This window comes from Vombatus ursinus, unplaced genomic scaffold (genome assembly GCF_900497805.2).
Source record: "Vombatus ursinus unplaced genomic scaffold, bare-nosed wombat genome assembly UNPS02014941.1, whole genome shotgun sequence".
Lineage (NCBI taxonomy): Eukaryota > Metazoa > Chordata > Mammalia > Diprotodontia > Vombatidae > Vombatus > Vombatus ursinus.
The window spans coordinates 943,675-967,165 of NW_020954719.1; the positions used below are offsets into that span (position 1 = coordinate 943,675).

Consider the following 23,491-nt stretch of genomic DNA (forward strand, 5'->3'; position numbering starts at 1 on the left):
TCATTTAAATTCTTAGAATTTAAAACAGAAACTTTTAATATCAAACATAGGCTATAGAATTAGAGATATTTTGTCTGAGAGGGAAGAAATGTTTTTTATACTTTCTACTGGTTTTTCACTGGGTCATAAATCCAGTTCAGGTATCCAGATATGCAACTGAGTGTTACTGACACATATTCACATAATTTTAGAATGGTATTTCCCACTGTATTCCCAGTACCATACATGAGAATAATGAGGAAATCTAGGAAGGTGTTCTGAGGTCCTTTTTAAAGGCAAATATTTCCTCAGGCACAAGAGTGTTTATTTAAAAAAACTATGTAGCAGCTATCTTACATCTCAGGTCCAAACAGCATGATAAAAATGCTGACTGACCTGTAATAAAAATGCATACACTGTTTATGTATGGCACTGGGTGGCCACGGTAAAATAAGATAAGAAAAATGTTCAGGGACAGCTTGGAAATGCATTGAGAAACAGAGCAGAGAGTTATATTGCAGTGGTCACACTTTGATGAAGATTTGTTTTCTAATTTTCTCTGAACCTAAACCTTAATGTTTGTTTTGGTGCACAATCTCACCATTCACCTGAAGTTACATTTGGTAAGTGGCACTGTTGCACATGCCACACATGTAAATTCTTTAGTTGTTTTGGAAATGATGGTTGCTGCTTCTTAATTAGCACGTGACAGGTGCATCTTTCTTAAGAAAAAAAAGAACATGTACTTTATGCCTTAGAATTTGATAACCATTGAACTTGACTGATTTCCCTTAAACTCCTGAATAATTCTTGTTTGACTTCTGTTGTCAATGACCCTGACCTGCCTCTGGCATGTACTAGCAGTGTGCACATGGGCTAGTGACTTTATCTCTCTGAGCCTGACTTTTCCATGTGTAAAATGAGGGAGTTGGATTAGATGATCTCTCAAAGGTACCTTCCATCACTAATTCCATGATCCTATGAAAAGTGTGGACTATTTTTAGTGCGGCATTTGTAGAGAAGTCATGGATATTATCACATGAAAATATCAAACCCTTTTTTCTCTAAATAAATTAAGGCCACCTGACTAAGAGCAAGGAATTACGGCTAAGAGCAATTAATGGGTAACACTTAATAGGTGGATGAGGAGCCCAAGATTGTTACTCTACAGGTCAATTAGCTAATTTCCTTGTCTGTCAGGTTATTGTGCAAAATAAAGTCAGTTATTTTTGACTTATGTAAATTCACTGCTTTAAATTATGTCCTAGGAAGCTTTCTAAGAGAATCTGTAACTTAGCTAGGAACACTGGACTGTCAAAGATAATCTGTGTTTCATAGGCACCTGAGTATTTGTCATAAGCTGACAATGCACTAAGGTTTAGTATTTATTGTTTTTGGCAAGGAAATTTTGCAGAAAAAAAGATCACCCTTGTCGTACCAACTTTATCCCAAACTTTTAACCCTACCTAAGTGAACTAATTTTTAAAAAGATGCCTTTATGCATATATATCTTTTGCCATCTGTACTTATAATCTTTTCACTCATATTGGGACCATGAATTTTGGAGAAAAAAGAAAATTAAATGAACACATGATTTTACTTCAAGTTGTCTAGCACTCTTTTATGAGTAACCACATAAAAATGGAACAGCACCAGTTCATCTACGTGTCGGAAATCCTAAAAAGAAAAGCATGTAATCAAATAGTTGAATAAAAGTAAATGATCATAATTAAGATCTTTCTTAGGTTTAATAATTGGTTTTCAGTGGAAAACTGTTATAAAATCAGAAGCTAATGAATAACTAATTAGAAAATAAGTGCATAAATACAACCAGTGCAAATACAAAGTTAACATGAATATTCCAATGAACCAGATTTTTATTTTGTGCAATAAAAATAGCCAAATTCAGGCCAATTTTAAATAATTAAAATCAAACTTAGTTCAACTAATTTTGCTTATTTAAACATAAACAAATTAAATACAAAAAGTTTTACAATTGGTTTACATTTTACTAACACAAATTGTGGTGCAAATAAAATAAAAATAAATAAATACCATTGACTGCAAAAATATCTGAATCAGAATTCTGTGGCTGAATGAGGATAGGATTTTGTGATTTTCTAACATATATTTTATATTGACTTAAGTACCTCTGATTTAAAAGATAAAACCAAGCATCTGGAAACAGAATTTTGTTTTTTTAAAGTTCACATCACTAAACATTCTTTATCTAAGTTTGTATGCGATCAGAGAAGCCATCAAGCGTCCTGTCAGACTGGCCCCTGTGCCTGTGGTTCATTTCTCAACCTTCTCTCAATTTCCAGTAGTGTAGAAATAAAACAAGTTTTATTCATGTTACCAACTAGGCAGAAATGCCTGCTGGATGCTGGGGAGTAGCCTGCATAATAGTTGTACAAATTCCATTCCATTATTTTTTTCCGTTGAAGATGAAGACTAGGGATAAGGAGGCTGGGAGAGACAGTTGAGAGGGGCACACTGAGAGCTGGAATGTGGCTGCTCTTCTGGAAGAATGACATTAGGACTGAAAAGGAAACACAGAACAGAGGAGCAGTAAGAAAGGTGTATGATGCACAAGGCAGAATGGCAAATCATGCTTTAAATAAATACATTTAGCACAAATCTCATATTCAAATCTTAAGATCAGGTAAATCAATGTTGTTTACATAATTTTCTGTTATAGCCATGGAAATTTTATTTTGGAGTCTTATTGTTGTTGAATCATTTTTCAGTCAAGTACAACTCGTCATGACTCCATTTGGGGTGGTGTCTACTTAAATATAAAGCATGCCCCAAAAACCCGAGTTTCTTGGGAGAGTCCTAAAGAAAGTAAAATGTGCACAGCAAAAAAAAAAAAAAAATTAAATCTTCCCTCATCTTACCTTCTTTCTCTTATTCCCTCAAAGTCATCCATTTTTATTAATATTTAGCCATACTAAGAAAGTTCTTGCAGGCACTCATTTCTTTGATGGATCCAAAGACATCTGAGTAATTCATTTGACTATTAAAAAATCTGATTGTGAGGAGGGTCTTCAGAAAATTTTTTTTTTTTAGTTCGGAATGGCAGTGTGAACACCACAAAAGTATTTTTAAAATTTCTTTTTTTTTTTCTGGTACCTAAAACAATCTGCCAAAAAAAATTACCAATATGGGAGCTACTCCAAATTTGTTTATGGGATACCTGTAGGATGGCTGAAAAAAATCACTTATATAAGTTATTTTGCTCTGCAAGGACAGTCTTTCCCCCCCCCCTCTTAGTTTCATTCTTTATAAATTTCTCAGACTCTTCTTTCCACAAATTTTTAAAAAAACTTCATTATTTCTTTTGGGCCTCACAATAACCTTTATGCCTATTTTTGAAACACCTACATGATGTGGTGGATAGAGTGCTGGAGCTGGAATCAGGAACACCTGGGTTCAAATCCTGCCTCAGACACTACCAGATGGTTGTGTGAGCCTGGGCAAGTTACTCGACCTCTGTTTGCCTCAGTTTCCTCAGCTATAAAGTGGAGATAATAATAGTATTTACCTCCTATGGTTGTTGTGAGGATAAAATGAGATAATATTTGTAAATCACTTTGCAAACCTTAAAGCATAATATAAATACTAGTTATTATTATGATCATTATTGTTATTATTCTTACATAATATGTGATGAGGAAACTGAGGTTGAGAGAAATTAAATGATTTGCTCAAGATCATACAGCTGAGAAGTGACAGAAGCAGGATTAAAAGACAGGCTATAAGGCTTTAAAACAAAGTTCTTCAAACATAGGTTCACTGCCCAGGAGGAACTAAGCTGCTTAGCTCTGAACTCCTTGCGACAGACCATGGGTCCTCATCCTAACCCTAGTCATTTTTCTGTAATGCTTCCTGTTGCAACTTCACCCTCTACAGCAGACTTTCAGAGACCATATCCTGGTCAGTTCTGAACTCCATGGAAATACATATTCTCATTTTCTCCTTGACCATTTCCCTCCCTGATGACACATGTACTCCTCTCCCCTCTTCATCTTTTGCCAATCTAATAACATTGCTTCTGAAAAAGGACATATTAATGAATTGGTTTTTTGCCTCTAAGTTGTTATACTGTACTGTAATAAGAAGTCTGAGTAACCCCATTAGAATGTGAGCTCCTGGAGAGCTGGGACTGTCTTTTGCCTTTCTTTTTATCCTGAGCACTTAGCACAATGCCTGGCACAAAACAGATACTTAGTAACTGAATGACTGATCAAGTAAATCAAATATGATGGGGGTGTGGCGGTAATCTCAGGACAGATGTTCACATATAGGAGCTATAGAATTAAAAAAGCTTAAGAGATGGGCATCAATAGGCAGAAAATGATTGTACATTTCTTTTCTGCCTTTCCCATGAAATACTTCCTCTTAATCTAGAGATAAATTTAATTTAATTTTGGCAATATAAATAATCCAAACAATCTGTAATTAGATGCCGAATTTAAAGATATGACACTGGGCAAGTCATCTACACTTTGAATTACAACTTCTTTAATTGCCAAATGGGAAAAATAATTCCTATTTTGTCTATTTCATAGGGTTGTTGTGAGAATCAAATAAAAATTAGAAAGCTCCATAGAAATGCAAAAATATTGTTATTAATGTGGAATATATGTAGATGGTGCTTCTGCATATCACTCAATCAGAGGTTAGAGTCAGTTTAAAACTGGGAGGGAATGTGAAAAATAGTTTTTTAAATTATTATTTCCACAAAAGTCTAGTGGAAAGGAATGCAGTCTGGGAGCTAGGTGGAAGTTGAACAAAGGGAGTTGTATTAGAATAAGAAAACACTCTTGGTAGTGAATAGACTAACCAGTGGAAAACCAGTCCAGGGGTTAGGTATAGATTAACATAACAGGGGCATTCTCAAGTAATGGCTAGGTTACCTGAATTGTGGGGAGTAGGAGATGTAATTAGGGGCAGAGACTAACATGGGAAAATTAGGCGTTTGGATAGGCTGTCACCTTTATAGTACACAGCGAACAGGGAAACAAGGGAAGGAAATTTGAATAAGGAATAGGGAATAAAAAGGTGTGCATTTGTCAATACATGTGCTCCCACATGCATGCTCTTACATGTGTAAACATGTGGGATGCCTGGTCTTCCCAGGTTGTTAATAAAGCTTCTTCCTGATTCAACAATGGCTTCATGGAATTCGTGATATTGATATAGATAACATTAAGAAATAACTAAGAAGGTAATTGTGGTATGACAATATGGAAATCTTGAGAAGAAATGGAATTGTAGACTACTTTTGTTAGTCAAACTACTTGAAAAGAGAAATGCTTTCTTAACTGCGCCCCCCTTCACCTATTTAAAGCGAAACAAAACCTTTTCTTTTTTTTTTTCTTTTTTGGCTAGGCAATGGGGTTAAGTGACTTGCCCAGGGTCACACAGCTAGTAAGTGTTATGTGTCTGAGGCCACATTTGAACTCAGGTCCTCCTGAATCCAGGGCCGGTGTTCTATCCACTGCACCATCTAGCTGTTCCAAAACAAAACCTTTAAAAAAACATTCTAAAGTTTATCTTAGAGAGAAAAAGTAAATGAGGGAGACAACATGCAAATATTTTTGCATTAGATTGTGAGCTCTTTGAGAGCAGGAATCTTTTGCTTTTCTTTGTATCCTCAACACTTAGCACAGTAACTACAGCAGGTACTTTTGAAAAGCTGGTTGACATACTGACAGAGAAGGTTCTTCACAACCTTTCAATTCATTATCTGAGGTAAACTTTTTGGGGGTGGTTTTTGGTAGGAGTAATTTAATTCTTTCTGGTTTTCTAGTCAAAAGGTAATTTCATGCTTAGATCTACATTTACTTGGTTTGTTGATTTTTGTGGTCTGTAATTTCTTCCATGTAGGGAATTCCCAGGGTGGAATCTCCTTTCACCCAAGCATATCAACAACTTATCTGAAACTTGAGGAATTGTCAGTGGCACTAAGAAGTTAAGTAACTTGCCCATAGTCACATATAGTCTAAGAAGCAAGATTCAAACCCAGGTCTTGTTAGATTCTAAGACTGGCCTTTAATCCACCATGTTACTTTTCAGCTTGTGCGATATCTTTCCCTAACTTAAGATCTCATTGAGATTGACTTCAACAACTACACCTGAAAAAATTTATGCTGCAGAAAAACCAAAACAAAACATGATGTTTCTAACTAAACACATACAGGCAAACTGGCTCTCTCCTTCCAGAAGAGCAAGAATTTGTGGGGGGCAAGTCATATAAACTACAAGCGAAACTTCTGAACAATAACAAGCATTATATGCAATTCTTATTTTTTATTTTTTAAAAATGAGTTCCATTTTAAAAGTTTTTTGTCATTTAATAAAACTTACATTTAATAAAAATAAGTTATATGATAAAATATTTAATAAAAATTAAATTTGAGTTATTTAGTAAAATCAGTTATCTGTTAAAAATTAGTTACATTTTCCCCTTTTTATTCTAAAGGATCTAGCTTTGTTTCATCTCCAGTGAAATTCTCATATCTGACAGTTTGAGTTTATTTTGATTCTTAAATTAAAGTTGTAAGTGGTGGGTTCAGAGATTGTTCTGAGGGAGCACTGAGCTGACCTTTAAAAAAATCAATTTCTTTAATAAAATAGATCAATACATTAAGGGAGTTACCTTTAAAACTGATAAGAAGACTTTAAGGGGAAAGGATCTTCATAAAAATTTTGGTTGGTTAATTGGGTACAAAATGATTTCCTAAAAAGACAGAGCTTCAATTTTTGAAAAATAGAATAACTCTCTTGCAATGTAAAATTTTCTCTATTCAAGTCTATGGAAAGTTCATAACCTGGCATATGTTCCTCAGTCTCATTAAATTAAAATCAGATGGAGTCCCAAGATATACTACTGACTTGAAAGATTGAAAATGGGTCATTACAGGATACAAACTGTATGAGATCGAATACTTGAATTTTGGAGAACTGCATCATACTACTTACCTCTGCCAGAAAACAGAATGAGATTCAAATATGGTAGGCCAACATGAGAAAAAGGTTGTTTAAATTTAGTTTTATTTGTTTCCCCTTACCTTACTCCATCCTTAATTCTATCTGTTCTTGACTCTTTCCTAGATAGTTTTTTTTTTTTTAAATGAGTTCCATTTTTCCATTTTGATTCTGAAGAATCTAGCTGTGGAATAAGCCACAGACACATAACATAGGGACAGCAGATTAATTTTCTACTCTTTAAATTCCTAAAATGTTTCCTTCCATAATTATGACAATTGGACCTTTGACCCATAGGTTGGAGAGGTGAGGTGTGCTGGAGACAGCTCTTGCCAGTTCAGGAAAGCTGACTGTTAAAATTATTGGCAAATGCTAAATATAAATCAGGGCTTGATTTTTTTTTGGTTGATTATCGAGACTTAAGAAAGTGATAGAGAAAATATTATCAATGCAGATTAAAAGTAAAAGTGTGTCACAGGCACCTTCTTCCCCCCACTCCCTCCAAGTTGGTTGTTAAACATTGACCAGCATGCACCAGGCTAGAAGTTGATCGACATTGTTTACAAGTTAATGAGAAAGTCCTAAATTAAATGTTAGTGTCCCTACTGTTGTACCAGTCTACTGTTATACCAGCTTTCAGGTTTTATGGATAAGAAGAAAGAGCAGAACTCAAACTAGAAGCAAAACATTTAAAGAACTGTCACAGAAGTCACATTACATATCTTTCTTTGTTTTTATGGGACGTATATTCCTAACACAAAAATAAGAAACATGTTAATATCTGCAGCATTGATATTTCCATAGATGAAGAAGATAAAGGTTCAGTATAGAATATAATTCAAAAGCTACTTGAATACTGATGAAATAAGAATGGTTTTCTAAAATACCTGGTCAAGTATTATTCTGCCACCTAGTGGCTGCAGCTGCTATTCTGCAGTTCTCAGATTCTTTTGTAATCCCCATTCTTCCTGTCTAGATTGTTTCCCTCAATTAGTGTTTACTGAGCCCCTGCTTGAGTATATATTGCAGGAAAATACAATCAAATATGTAAGGTTAAGGCAAAGTTATGGTTAAGTGGTGCATGGATCTGAAACAAAACTAAATGGAATAAGAATTTATCTAAACATTACCTGACAGTCTGGCAGTCTTGCCTCCTGGCTAGTTGTGAGCATTGTGGCGATATGGAGGCAGCAGGCTGCTGACAATCTATAAGAAACTGATAAATTAGACATATATACACAGAGATGACAGAGCAAGGTGTTAGTAACAGCATTACATGGTAAGCAGCTGATGAGATTTAGTGAGGAATAAATGTGTACTTGAGTCTTAATCTGGTAGAAATGTTTATTAAATATTTTTGTTTTGATATTTCTTTTTTAATTTTTTTATATTTCTAACGAAAAGGATAGCAGCTACTTTTATAAGTAAAAATACTGCTAAAACATCTGGTGGTTCTGGAATTTAAAATTTTTAATATTGATTAAACTGAACCTTTACCTCCCTAAAGTCTATTTATCAGTATTAAGTCTTTTCTCAAGTACATTATTACATGTTTACTAGCAATCTAATGCTCAGCAGAAGTTTCTTGAAGTATTAATGAAAGAAAAAACAAGGGTCTTAACTTTTTTGAATTCAATAAAGAATCAATTTAATAACTTCATTTGTCTCCAGAGCCCTATTCCTTGTAAATGTACCTATTTATTAAAAACTTGCATGCAATTAGAATAACAAATATCCTCACAGGTTCTAGAACTGGAAGGACCCTTAGTGGTCATGTAGTCCAAACAACTTTTACAGATGAGGTATTTGAAACTCAAAGAGTCTCAGTGACTTGTCAAATGCCCAAAGGTATTAAGCAACAGAGAGCAAGGATTTAAGCCCAGGTCCTGACTCCAAATCTAGTGAGCTTTCCTCTACTACACCATCAATGAATGGCTTTAAGAAAGAGGATAGAAGCATCAAGAGAGGCTAGCAGCATGATTAATATGGAATGGTCATTATGACACTTGGATGTGGAATACAATATAAAAAGAAAAGTATTCTTTACTGCATTATTTGTATACATGCCCTGTTTTCTTCTTCCTATTAAGACAGTTAGCTCCTCTATGGCCAGAATTGTATTTCACTCTCAGCAGAATGTTTTGACCCTATGTGTTTGAATTCACTGAACAAAATGAAATATAGTTGCCCCAGTTTATTTGGACAAACGTGGTAACACAACTTTAAAGGAGCATAATAAAAACATAAAGTTAAAGTTGTTTCTGCTGACTTTAGATAAGTAGACTAAATATGGGTGGGGGGGGGGGGAAGAAACTTCACAAAGCCAGAAATTCTCAGATGCAAGTCAGGGAACCCACTATCCTTCCATCTTCCCCTAAACTCCATTCACCAAATCTCTAGGAATTTATTTGATCCTATCACGTGCTAATTTGAGGCAAGTCATTCAACCTTCTCAGCAGCACCCTTCCCATTCTCTTAATTAAAACAAGGGAGTTGGACTACTGGAACTCTGAGGTCAATTTCAGTATCAAATCCTATGACCTAGTAATCTTATGAATTCCAAAATACTCTGCTCTCAAATTCTACAGTACTGTTAAAAATTAACATGGTGGTAAAGTCTTTTATGTTGCACATCTCTATAAATCTCTGTATGATTGTTTGGATTATATCTTTCCTGTTTCAGAGCCCTCAAATCTGATTATTGATGAAAGTTGTAGACCAAGTAATATATGCTTTCAGGTTCCAATCTAGGATCAGGAAAAAAAAAAAAGTGAAACAAGTGAGAATAAAGAATGAAAGTCTTGGAAGAAAGAGAGAAAGGTGAGGACAAGGTTTTGGCATGGAAGAAAAAGCAGTGTACTTGGGGTCAGAAGATGAGAGTGTTAATCTTGAATTTGCTACTTCCTAATTGTGTGACATGAGCAAGTCACTTAATCTCTCTGTTTCCTTTTCTGTAAAAAATGGGAATACTGTAATAATAATAGTTATACTTTATCTCACAGGGTTATGATGGGGATTAAATGAGAAAATGTACACAAAGAATTTGTAAACATAAAGCTTTACATAAATGTAAACTACTATTATTATGGATGAATTTAACTTTAAGATAAAATATCGGTATTTATTAAAGGTTTAAGATAAATTCCCCTTCAAAAAATAATAACACTTATTTTCAGATTTACAGAAAAGTCTTACAGAAAAGGGGTAAGAAGTAGGCAAGAAAAGGTCCAAAGTATGTGATTAGTGGTTAAAGGAGTGCATAAAAAGGTAAAAAAGAGGCAGCTCAAAGTTTACTTTATATGGAAGACCTTTTCACAGACAATAGGGCAACTACAATTTGTGCTAAGGCATTGGCAGGAATCTTCTAATTTTGGAATAGGTGATCACGAAGTCTAATATCTGAGAATAAGCAAGAAAGTTTGAAGGATTATGCAAGACAAATTTCTATACATAAAGCTTTACTCAGGGGCTGTCAGCAAGAGAGCACAGTGAGCAGGAGTGGCAAATAGGAAGTTTACTTTAGTGATTAGCCATGAGAATTAACTATAAAATCTGTCAGCAATAATGAGAGAAATTGGGAGATTCTGTTTTCAGAAAGCATCAACAGCAAGAGGAATTTTCCTATGACATGAAGAGATTATGCCATTTTTGTGGTTTTACTAGTGCCAAAAAAACACTATATGATCACAAAATGCAGTTTGTTCTCATTATTGTTCTTGTTGTTCATCTTCTGATGTCCATTTTTTGATGTTGACCAACAACATCAGGAGGATGATGTCTTGTGAGTGAATTGGATTTAAGTGAGGCAAGGCTGTGCAAAGTCATCAGCCTTACTCTCTCCTCTAGAGTCATCAAAGCCGAGTGGCAAGACAAAGGTCACGACATCTGGGATGGCCCCAGATGCAGTCGGGGACCTTGGCATTTTTAAGCTCAGGTCTTTCCCAGGACTCAGTTTGTCTGAGATAACACCCATTCAGTGACTAAAGGCTAGCTAAGCTTAGTTTGCCTTCACAAAAGGATCAATCTGGGAGGGGAAGGACCCTCAGAGTTTCTGGCAGAACAGAAACAATTGCTATTTACATTCACTCTGAGCAATCTAAACCCAAACAATGTGCAAGTGAGTCTTGGGCTCATTATTGACCAATCAGTATAAGCCAGAGTGATTTGGCATAGTCAAGTAGCTCCATTTGAATCCCAATGGGCTTTATCAAAGCCTGGTTTACCAGAGCTATATTTCAAGAAATCATACATGAAAATTACTTGAGACAAAAGAGTTAATTGTCCCAGTTATTTTAATGATAAAGTAAATAAATAAGGAGGAAAAAAATTTAGTCCCCAAATCCCAAGATACCTTGTGAAGCATAAGCAATCAAAATTTATATTCCTTTAGACAGAGCAACCATATATAAGGGTATGATTCCTCACATGGACGAAGGGAGAAGGCAGAGGATGAGGAGGAAGAAAAGGAAAAGGAGGAGGGAGAAAACAGCAGCATTGCCCAACTGGAACTGGCCAGTTGGGTCCCCAGTGGGGCAGCTACTACTTCTCAGAGATTGTTGTTCATTTTTTGTTCTCAGAGGGAAGGTGATGTCTTGATTTGCAAGTGAATTGGATTTAAGTGAGGCAGGGAGGTGCAAAGTCATCAGTCTCACTCTCTCCTCCAGATTCATCAGAGTCTGCATAGTGGTCTCATTATAAGAGAAAGTAAAGTATCAGAAAGAATAAATCCTCTCTTGAAGGCATGGCCATAAGTAGGAGTCTTTGTGCACAGTACAAGGATTGGAAACTGAACTTGGGGCAAATGGCATTAATGGTGCTTTCAGTTGAAGGAGGAAGGTGTTGCTTGATAGGGCAGAGAGGAGATAGAGGCTCTGAGACACTGACTCAATGTTGCTATTGGCGAAGTTTTGAGGGGAGAAAGGGAAATAGGTTGAGGAAGGAATTGATCTAATAGTATCCTATTTTAACTAGTTATTCTTGCTAACCAGTGCTAAGCTCTATTGTTGTTAAGGTGCGGCTTGTTTTTGTGTTCAGCCATTCTGACTCTTCATGACTCTTAGTGGTATTTTCACGACAAAGATACTGGAGTAGTTGCTATTTCCTTCTCCAGCTCATTTTATAGATGAGGAACTGAGGTAAATAGGGCTAAGTGACTTGCCTAAGGTCACATAGTTAGTATGCATCTGAGGCCAGATTTGAACTCATAAAGATAAGTCTTCCTGACTTCAGATCTAGTATTCTATCTACTATACCACCTATCTACCATTTATAATCAGCATCTTGGAATCTTATCACCTCCAGGATGAAATATAAAATCCTCTGTTTGGTTTTTAAAGATCATTATAACCTGGCCCTTTATCACATTTTTAGTGTTCTTACACCTTAGCCCCTTCCACAGATATACTCTATGATTCAGATCATAGAGCCAGATCACTAGTCTCCTTATATTATCTTACACACGACATTATCTCTTTACTCCAGGAATTTTCAGTAGCTGACTCTCATGCCTGGAACTCTCTTTCATTTCCACCTCCTGAATTTTCTGACTTCTTCAAATCTCAACTAAAGTTCCAGCTTCTTCAAGAAGGCTTTTCCAGCCCTTCTTAATCTTAGCACCTACCCTCTAAGATTACCTCTAATTGATCCTGTGTATATCCTGTTTCTACATAGTTGCTTGCAGGTTGCCTCTCCCATCAGACTGTGAGCTATTTGAGAGCAGGGACTCTTTTTTTATCTTTTTTTTCCCTTTGTATCCCTAGCACTTAGCACAGTGCCTGGCACAGGATAAGCATTTAATAAACACTTGTTGATTTGACTAAACTGGTCCCAATTCAGAACAATGAGAAGCTATAGGTTGCTGATCTAGAAACGATAGGAACCTGGAAAGGAAGTAACTTTGTCAATGTAGAATTCATGATAGATGAGAAGAGGAAACCTGTTCATAGTTTGGTATATACTCTAGATTTTTGGACAACATATTTGAAAGAGTTCAAAGAAAGGATAAATTTCATTACTTAAATTCTTCTGGATAAATCAGCTGAAGAAGAATTCTCAAGAATGAAATTCTGATGTCACAAACAATTTTGGTAGAGAAGAAAAGGGTAAGCTGTTTAAAGAGACATGTATACGGATACATAGGGAACTTACCGATAGACTGGAATGTTTAACAGTACACACATACATAGAAATATCTATCTGTCTAACCATGTATCTGTCTGTCAGCACGTACTTGAATATAAAAAAAAGTTACAGTTCTATAAAAATAGTACTAAAGAATAGTGAATCTAATTAAATAAGATTCTATAGGGATAAATGTAAAGTGCTTATGTTTGCATTAAAAAAAATCAAATGCACAAGTATATGATGGAAGAGGTATGGCTAGATAAAAGTTTTTATGAAAGAGATCTGGAGGTTTTGGTGGACTGCAAGCTCAATATGAGTCAATGATATAATATCACAGCTAAAAAGCTCAAGCATTTTGAAGTGTCATTGACAGAAATACAGTGTCCAAAAAGACAGTACTGACAATTCTGTTTTCTGCCCTGGGTCATATCATAACTAGAATACTGGGCTTCAGTTATGGATACCACATTGTATTAAGTACATTGATGCTTGCTCCTTGGAAGAAAAGTTATGGCAAATCTGGACAGCATGCTAAAAAGCGGAGAATCATCTTGCCAATAAAGGTTGGCATAGTCAAAGCTATGATTTTTCCAGGAGTAATGTATGACTGTGAGAGTTGGAGTATAAGCAAAGCTGAATGTTGTAGAATCTATGCTTTCAAATTGTGGTTTTAGAGAAGACTTTTGAGAGTACCTTGGACAGCAAGGAGATCAAATCAGTCAATACTTGAAGAAATTAATTCAGGCTATTCACTGGAAGATCAAATACTGAAGCTGAAGCTTTAATACTTTGGCCATGTAATAAGGAAACATTTTATTCCACAAATTAAAAATGAAATAAAAATGAAAAAAAAGGAGACATTGGAAATGACCCTGATGTTGGGAAAGATTGAAGGCAAAAGGAAAAGGGGATGGCAGAAGATGAGATGGATAAATAGTGCCATGGAAATAATGAGCGAAAATTTGGAAAACTTTAAGAGATAGTAGAAGACAGAAGGGCCTGGCATGCTATGATCCATGGGGTCACAAAGTCGGACGTGATTGAACAACAGCAACAACAACATTGACAAAGCAAATCATGGTCAGAGGGCAACCAGGATGGTGAGAACTGGAAACTATTTGATACAGAAATAAATTGAAGGAAGTAGAGATGTTGAGCCTGGAGAACAGAAGATATAGGGATATGGCTGTCTTCCAAATATAGATAGAAGGGCTATCAGAGATCTATTCTCTTTTGATCCAGGGACCTAAACAACCAAATGGGTAGAATTTGTAAAGACGAAGATTTTAACCCAAGACAGAGTAAAACTTCCTAACAATTAGAGTTACTTAAAAGAGTGTTTCAGGAGGTAATGTTTCCCCATAACTGGACATCTTCAAGAGGAAGCTTGTTGGGTTTGTGGGAGGGTGGAGTCTTGTTCAGGTACAGATTGGACTAAATGTCTTCTGGGATCTTTTCCAACTCTGAGATTCCGTGGCACTATATACAATTTTATATGCTTTTGCAGAGAGCCTCGGAGCTGTCCTTCCATTGAGCTATCACTTCTTATGTTCTCTGGCTTTGCATATAATGAGAGTATCATTGTAAGTATAGTTTATTTCCTCCAGTCCATAGCAATTCACTGGCCATTAGATAAAAATCTTACAATTCAGAATATCAGCAGTTAAATTAATGTAGCCTTTGCCACCTATTCTAGTATTCTGCTCCTATCACTGGAGAAACAGAAGGGAATACATAGAGCTGAGGGCCACTTCGAATTTTTGTAAGTTTCCATGCCCTCCAAATTTACCACCTGGAAGACAACCTGCTGGTGATAAACCCCTCAGTATTTAGGAAAGTTCATACTGGAAACCTTTCCAGCTTGGTAGAAGTTGATATCAATATAAAGTTTTTCGAAGTTCAGATGTGGTAGTCAGAAGAATAAGAAAAATCAGATGACTGAATTTTTTAGGACAATAAGTTTTCTTGTTATTTAGTCATTTCAGTCATGTCTGACTCTTTGTGACCACATTTGGGGGTTTTCTTGGCAACGACACTGGAGTGTTTTCCCATTTCCTTGTCCAGTTCATTTTGCAGATGAGGAAACTGAGGCAAACAGGGTTAAGTGACTTATCCAGGGTCACACAGCTAGTAAGTGTCTGAGACCAGATTTGAAGTCACATCTTCTTGACTCCAGGCCTGGAACTCTATCCACTGTACCACCTAAATGCCCAAGGACAATAATAGCCAATGTCAATTTAATAAACTAGCTCTCTTCAGCCTTATTTGGAGGGAATTGGGAAAGAGAGCTCTTGTGATGTTACTGGTATAGGGAACTCATGTCAAAATCACCTTCACCAATGCAGATGGACAACTTTTCTTATAATCTATGAATTCAGGGTTACCTGGGATACCATTACAAGATTAAATAATCTGCCCAGGGAAACAAAGCAAATTTGTCTCAGAGGCTGAATTTTAACCTTTGTCTTTTTAACTCAAAGGTTGACTCTCTACCTATTACACCATGTGGAATATAGATTGTCCTTTAGGAATAAAAAATATTAAATGTTTTCAAACTGAGAGATCTGAAAAACACACGATTACAGTGGAAAAGATCTACACTAATACAAATTCAGTGTTAATGGTTTTATGAACAATGGAAAATCTACAGCCTTAACTGTACTATTTTCATTATTAAGACATTCAAGCATAAGCCTAAGCTGACATTTGCTCATGAAGAGTTACAGGAAATCCTATCTTGAAATCAATTTTTTAAAAAATTTTAATTTTTTTTCCAAACTTAAATACAAAAAAGAGCATTTCCATATACACAGAACAGAAAGAAGATTGTTTTTCAATCTCCATTTAATAGTACTTACTTTTAAAAAAATTACATAATAATTCCATGCTACTTTCAAAGCTTTCCTGTTTGCCTTTGCTTCTTTCTGAACTTCTTTTTCTTTCCTTCTGTACATTTTAAAAAATGTTTCAATGTTCCTCTTTCTTTTTGTTTGTATCACTATTGCTAGTCCTCCCCTCTCCCTACCAATACCACCTCCTAACTAAAAACTGGGAGAAAGGAAAAAAAAATCCCTGGTAATAAATAAGCATAATTATGCAAAATGATTCAACATGGTGGCCATATTAAAAAAAATATTTCTTTCTGCACCTTGAATCCATGACCTCTCTGTCAGGAGGTGGGTAACAAAGGTCTTTTGGAAATATTGTTGGTCACTGAATTGATTAAAATTCTTAAAATCTTTAAAAGTAGTTTTTATTTATAGTGTTGTTGTCCTCATATAAACAAATAGTTCTGATTCTGTTCACTTTATTCTGCATAAGTTCACAGTACCAAGATTCTCTGAAATCTTTTCTTTCATCATTTCTTATTGAGCACTAATATTCTGCTACATTCATGTACCACACTTTGTTCCCCTGCTGGTGAGCATGCTCTTAGATTCTAGTTTATGTGTTTCAGTTTTTCCTTTTTAATCCAATCCCTCCTCCCCAAATTAGGAAGTTTGTTTTGCTTGTGTCTCTTCCCCCTTCAGTATTATCTTCCCATTTAACTCTACCTCCCTATCCCTGTTCACTTCCCTGTTCAGTTTGACATATTTTCAAACCAAACTCTGTGTATTCAGTCCTCCTTTATTTCAGAGAAGAGTGAGGTTCATCTCATGTCTGCTTCCCCCAAGTCTTTCTCCATGATTATATACTCTTTTTTATTAAGCACCCCAATTATGAGAAATAAATTTCTATCCTATTCTTTTTCCTTTCTATTGTAGTCTATTCTTTTTGCCCTCCCTTCTCTTTTCCTTCTTGAAATCCTCATACTGGAACCAATATATCTCTAGGTCTTTTGTTTTTCTTATTTAACTCCCTCTGAAGATATTACAGTTCTTTTTTCTCCTCTCATTAAACTGTTATCACTACCATCATACAGCAACTTCGAATTGCTCAAGTAAATTTACTTGTTTAGATTTTTCTGGATCTGTGTTTGTATTTCAAAGTTTCTACTCAGCTCTAGTCTTTTTTTTTTTTAATCAAGAATGCCTCAAATTCTATTCTATTGTTATTATTCTATTATTCTATTCTATTCTATTCTATTAAAAATCCATTTTCTTACCCACATGATTATACTCAGCTTTTCAGGGGAAATTATTTCTGGTTTTATACCTTTAGAATATTATTTTCTAAGACCTCTTCTCCTTTACAGTAGAAGCTACAGGTCTTATGTTATCTTTACTGTAATCCATGGTACCTGATCTGCTTATTTCAAGATGCTTACAGTATTTTTTCTTTGACTTGTGACCTTTGGATCTGAGAATTTTCCTTTTGGGGTTCCTTTCAGGAGGTGGTCAGTGGATTCTTTCTATCTTCACTTTGCCCTACAGATTTATAGGCAGTTTAATTTATGGTATTTTGAAAATGTTTATGTTTACACAACACATATAGATTTTTTAAAAATCAGTTTTCAAGGACTCATCCTGTGTTCTAAGTCAGTTGTTTTTGATATTAGATAGCTTATCTTTTTTCTATTTTTTTCATCTTATGATTTTGTTTTAGTAATGTTTGCTGGCAAGGAGTCATAGATTCCACAGAGTCTGTCAGTTGGATAACATTTATCACTTTCTCTTCTTAGCTACTACTTTTCTTTCCAATTCTTTTCTCTAGAGCTTTTATTTCATTTTTTCTATCTCATGCTTCATTTCTCATAAATTACTCATTATTTCATATAGAATTTCTTGTATCTCATTCATTTAAAAATATTTCTCATATATGCCTTGTGGAAAATCTGTTTTTTTCCTTTGACTCTCTGTTGCAGTAGTTACAGTTATTTTCTCCTTCTAAGACTGGTTTTTTTGGGCATCTCTAGCTCTATGATAATTTTTATGCTGGTTGATGTCTTCTGTGTATATACATCACACTAGTTTTAGATCCAGAATTGGGGCTTTGTGCCAGGGCCAGGCTTCAGCCTTGACTGTACTTTTTGGTTTTGGTTTGGTGTGGTGTGGTAGTTGGTTCTGCTTGGTTTTCCGTTAGGTCATATGGGTGACCTTGCATGACTTGCGTGGGTCCCTGTACTGATCTCCAAGCGTTAGGGCCCTCTGTATCTTAGAGGTTCAGAATGCTGGGCCTTCAAGAGCCCTTGCTGGAGTCATAAGACAGAGTGTCAGAAACCTCAGTGCTGCTGAGCCTGGGTGGCCATGCTGCTTTGGTTATTGACATTCCCTGGGGCATTCTGACCACCCTGGGACTTTCTGACTTCTCTGGCTCATTCTGGGCAAGGACTGCTGCTCTTGTTGCCTCCAGACACAGAGATTATAAGGTTTATATATATATATATATATGTATATATATCTGGCCCTCCATGCTGGGGGGCTGAACTTGATGCCTGGCTTTATTGGCAGCTCCATTTTCTATAGCGCATGGGCTTATGGCTGATTTTTTGAATAGGGTGGAACAAGTAATTTCCTGTGGTTTCTCATTGGATTTCTAGATTATTATTTGGTCAGGGCCACATTTCAGGTTTTTGCTAGATTAGGTATGTGGGAATTGGGCTGCCTGATAGAACCTATAAATCAATTTTTAGTTTTGATTATAGTCTATATATTTTTCACTCCTTCTCTGACCTTTTCCATTCAAAAGTTCCCTATGTCAGAGCATAATTAAATATTTAGTTTTTTTAGCTATTAAAAATAGTTTTCAAAGGGTATTGTCTCTTTATGCAAAAAGGAATGTCTTGTGATGGAAAAAAACAGCAACCTGGGTTTGGAGTCAGGGGATATATGTACTTGCTCTGAGGTGATTATCCCAATTTCCACTTCCACTGACAAGTTGGATCACCACTACTACATCTCCCCTTGGCTCGAGAGTTAGTATTGAGGGGTTAGAAGATGTCTTTCCTAATGTTCTTCTAATAGTTCATGAATCCTAACCAGTGTGCTTCCAGACATGATTATTAGTTAATATCTTTTAGGCAGCCAGATTCAATTAGCTTTTAAAAAGGGGTATTACTAGGGTAGTATAGTAAAAAATGGTTGGGATGAAACATCCCCCCATATGTCTGTGACACTTTCCCACAACACATATAGGATACAGGGGAAACTGGGCTCAAGCTCAGAGAACATGTGTAGCAAAGGGATAACACAGAGCTCCTGAAAGTCCTTTTGCTGGAGTCTTCAATATGTTTACCTTAGGCATTTTGTAGACTTTCTTCTCAGCTTGAATCTGCATCCAGTCTATGACTCCTGATGCATACACTGCCACCAGCTGATCCCAGACAGTGCTAGGATGGTGATGGGAAGATGGGAAATTCTTCAGACCTTCGAAGTTAATGAAGTCATTCTCTGTTCCAGAGGGAGGAGGAGTCCAAGATCCAGGCCTCTCTTCTTCCCCTCTAACTGATTCCTTCCCAAGGGTTTAGCAGGAATGCTTTCTATTCTCTGCATGCTTCAATCCAAATCTCATGTGTTCTGAACTAACTCTTTAGTTTTACAAAAGCTCCACAGGACATAACCATGGACCTCACCTAATCTGAATGCACTTCCTGGGCCACCGTCAGTTCTAGTTCATACAATGGCTCATCAAAGACATCTAAATTAATCAAAAAATTTTTCACCTTTAGTTTGTAATGCCTTTGACTAGTTTGATTCAATGGAAGCATGTTATCACATAGTTAAGATAATAGAGCTTAGTATCTTATCACTTATTTAAATGGATTAGGTGACTCTCAATATACCTTCCCACTCCAGTTTTAAAACTTGCTGTCCTCAGCTCCAAGATCCATTACTTAGTATCTTTATGACCTTCAGCAATTCACTTACCCTCTCAGAGGCCTGTTTCCCCATCTATTAAAAAAAGGAAACTAGACTAAAAGATCACTAAGAAACCTTCCAGCACTAAGCCTATGATCCTAAATTTACTTGATTTTGTGAGCACAAGCATAATCATGAAGATCCCTAAATAGATAACAATGTCTAAGAAAGCAAGTAATTATACAGAATACAGTGGGTAACCTCAATACATTTGAAAACTTGCTATGGATACTTCACATGGAACCAAACTAGCTGACTGTTTAGGACCATGAAAGTCAAAATTGTATCTTGAACCTGTCTCTGTATTTGGGCATATACTGTTAGTGTTTATTGTCTGAAATAAATGTGCTACAATTTGTATGTTTGCCCTATACAACAATATGCTTCCACAAAACTTAACTAAATTCTATCTTTAAATGAAATGAAGATTTTCCAGTAAACGACAATGCCCAATAGAATATAAGTCCCTTGAAGGGAGGAACTGTTTTTGCCCCCTTTTTTTTTCTCCCCAGTTCTTCCACATAGTAAGGGCTGAGTAAATGCTTATTGATTAATTGGTTGATTGATTCTAAGGCTGGAAAGCAATTTCACTTTTGTATGTGGGTAGCGTTAGGGCACTGGAAAAGGTCAACAATGAAACTATTCCCTTTAGTCATTAAATAACTACTCCAGGATCACACAGCCAGTACATATCAGAGGTGGGTCTCTGAACCCAGATCATCTTGACTCTGAGATTTACTCTTTATTTATTTGCTATACCATGTTACCTCTTCAGTTATTTTGCAAAAACAGTTGACATATTCCTATATTATCTTGCTTCCTCAAAAGGTTAGACTAGTTTCGGAACCTTGGAAATAACACTAGTTTTCAAAGTCATTACTGGGACAGTGTGACTGGCTTCACCTCATGGTAATAAAATCCAGAGGAAACTGACAGTCCTTTAAACAGGTAGAAGAAACAACGGAACTTAGCTTTTAATTAGCAAGAATAATTAGTTGAAATAGGAAGCTACCAGATGACTTGCCTTGGTTTCCTCCCCATCACATCCTCACCACATTCCGAGCTTTTCTTCAACAGTGACCTCCATAGTATAAGCCTTATCTTCTACTATCCCACCACTATGGGGCAGTGATTGCTTCATCCCAGAGGGCATTGTGTTCCAGGGTTCAAGTTTTTTCTCTCTTGGACAACTGACAGAAGTTGTTCTAAAAAGTGGATTTGAAGATGGCTTTTTGGGTTTCTTCCCTGGGGCATGTTTTGTGTTACTTGATGAAGCACTGGATTGACTAGCTATGGCCAGCTGTATTGTCCAATTCTTTCTGTTATGTAGGTGAGAACAGAAGTGAAAAAAACTAATCATTTAGAATTTGACATTTTTCCTTACTCTATAGAAGCTCTACCTATTCTCTCCTTTGAAATCACTGTCTGAAGTAAAAATCTACTTCAGTACAAGATTTGAAAAACAATAATTTACTATAAGCTCACTGAAGATGCTAAAAACATTTTTGGTAGTAGTTATGTATACGTACTTAAAACACTTGTATCCATTCAGCGCCTTTGTGGGTTCATTTCTTTATCGAAAATTCTAACCACTTTAATACAACACTCATTAGTTAAGTGTCTACTATAAGCAAATCACTTTTCTAGGTAGTAGAGATGCAAAGATGAAAACATATGTGCATAGGATTTCAAGAAAAATGTCAGCCAGGAAAACCATATTTTCAATATTTTTATTATCAATATCTTGACATATTTTAAAATAAACCCATTTTGCTTCTTTCAGACTCCTAATTGATGGGCATGTGCTAATTAATAACTGACATGATAAAAGGGTAGGCTGCATCTAATTGGATGATGAGTAATATGATTAAATATAAAGATTTATGCTTAGCTTTGAAAAAAATCAATATTACAAGTATAGAGTAGGGTAAACATGGTTAGACAATAGGGTGAATGGAAACATGGAATTACTAAGGGTGCAGCAGAAGGGTGGATAGCAAGATCCAGGGGTTCTTAGACTATGTTAGTAGTCAGATGACAGTGCCAGAGTTCTAGAGGGCATAGAGGCAGGGCAGATGGTAAGGCCAGGTAGTCCTCCATCTTACCAGAAGAATTAGAAGGGTTGAATACTATCTCATACAGGTGGTGTGAGCAGTCATGTTGCTCTTCCCAAATGGCAGGGTTGATGGAGTCTGGGCAGCTGGCCCTGAAGCTAGGGAGGGGCAGAGGGAAAGTAAGGGGGAAGGCACCCCTCCTGATGGTTCTAAGAGAGACTGAGTATTAATTGTCATCTTTAAAGAGCCTATGGAGATATTTTGAGAGAAACACAGAGAAGACATTCAGAATCACACAATTTGAGGGTTGGATGGGACATCAGTGTCTATCTACTCCAACTTACACATTAAAGGAATTTCCTCTATAACATCTACAAAAGGAGCTGTCTAGATTTTGCATTAAAAAAACTCATCACTCCTCAAGGCAGGCTATTCCACTTCTAGACAGCACTAATTATTAGGAAATTTTTCCTGATACCAAGGATATACTTGTGAGGTTGATTTATTGGATCTAAGTGCACTTGAAATTTAATACAGACACATATGTAATCTTATTAGATTAAGTTCAAGATTAATTTCTGTCTTTTAAAGATATTTTTGAGTCTTTACTTGTCATCCAATTTATTGGCCATCCCTACCAGTTCTTAGCCAACTAAAAATATGTCAAGCATGTATGAATACAAATATATTAATAAAGGGTTTACTAGCTTTTGCTCTATAAAAACACAAATTTGAAGAATTCTACAGAGTCAAATAGCATAAGAGTATGGCCTATTAATATTAACATACACAGGTGTAATAAGATTTAAGTATTTTAGCATTCTATTGATGTCTGAAGAGAAATATTATAGGTTCTGAAGTCAGTGCATATGGTCTCCCTCAAAAATTTAGAGAAATAGTCCTAAAATGTCATGTTACAATTATAAAATTTATAAGATTTAATATAAAATAGATGAGAAATTACAGAATACTATTGTGGAAAATTTTGCAGAAGTCAACACACCATAAAAGCACATATGTTAATGTGCTGTTTATGATACTAGAGTGTCTTTAAAATTTTTCAGGGAGACAATGACCTGAGATAACTAAAATAAGGTAAACTATGTTGTTGTTGTTGTTTAGTTGTTTCAGTTGTATCCAACTCTTCTTGACCCCATTTGGGGTTTTCTTGGCAAAGAGACTAGAGTGTTTTGCCATTTCCTTCTCCAGCTCATTTTACAGATGAGGAAACCAAGGCAAACAGGATTAGGTGACTTGTCCAGTGCCACACAGCTAGTAAGTGTCTGAGGCCAGAGTTGAACTCAGGAGGATGAGTCTTTCTGACCTCAGGCCTGGCACAATATCCACTATGACAGCTAGCTGCCAAGATAAACTATACTAATTGATTAAAACAAGTCCATCATCAGGTATGACTATTATGACATGTTTTATGAAGTCTGTACGGACTCTGATTTGGAGGGTAAGAATATGTCAGTGATTTTCGAGCATGGTGCATGGTGTGTGTGTGTGTGTGTGTGTGTGTGTGTGTGTGTGTGTGTGTGT

General features: G+C 35.9%; 1 protein-coding gene across 2 annotated transcripts in view; it reads right to left on the reverse strand.

Moving 5' to 3' along the window:
• Positions 1–2,011: 2,011 nt before the first annotated feature.
• The window catches only part of BICD1 (BICD cargo adaptor 1), a 221,942-nt gene continuing 200,462 nt past the window's right edge, over positions 2,012–23,491 (reverse strand). Inside the window, exons 12-13 of one of the 2 annotated variants that reach the window (XM_027844386.1) lie at positions 8,106–8,181; positions 2,012–2,521 (exon numbers count right to left, since the gene is read on the reverse strand). In XM_027844386.1, coding sequence (XP_027700187.1) covers positions 2,434–2,521; positions 8,106–8,181 — 164 coding nt within the window. In that variant the 3' untranslated portion in view covers positions 2,012–2,433. The remainder of the gene's footprint in view (positions 2,522–8,105; positions 8,182–23,491) is intronic. The other variant, XM_027844385.1, reaches the window with a different exon arrangement.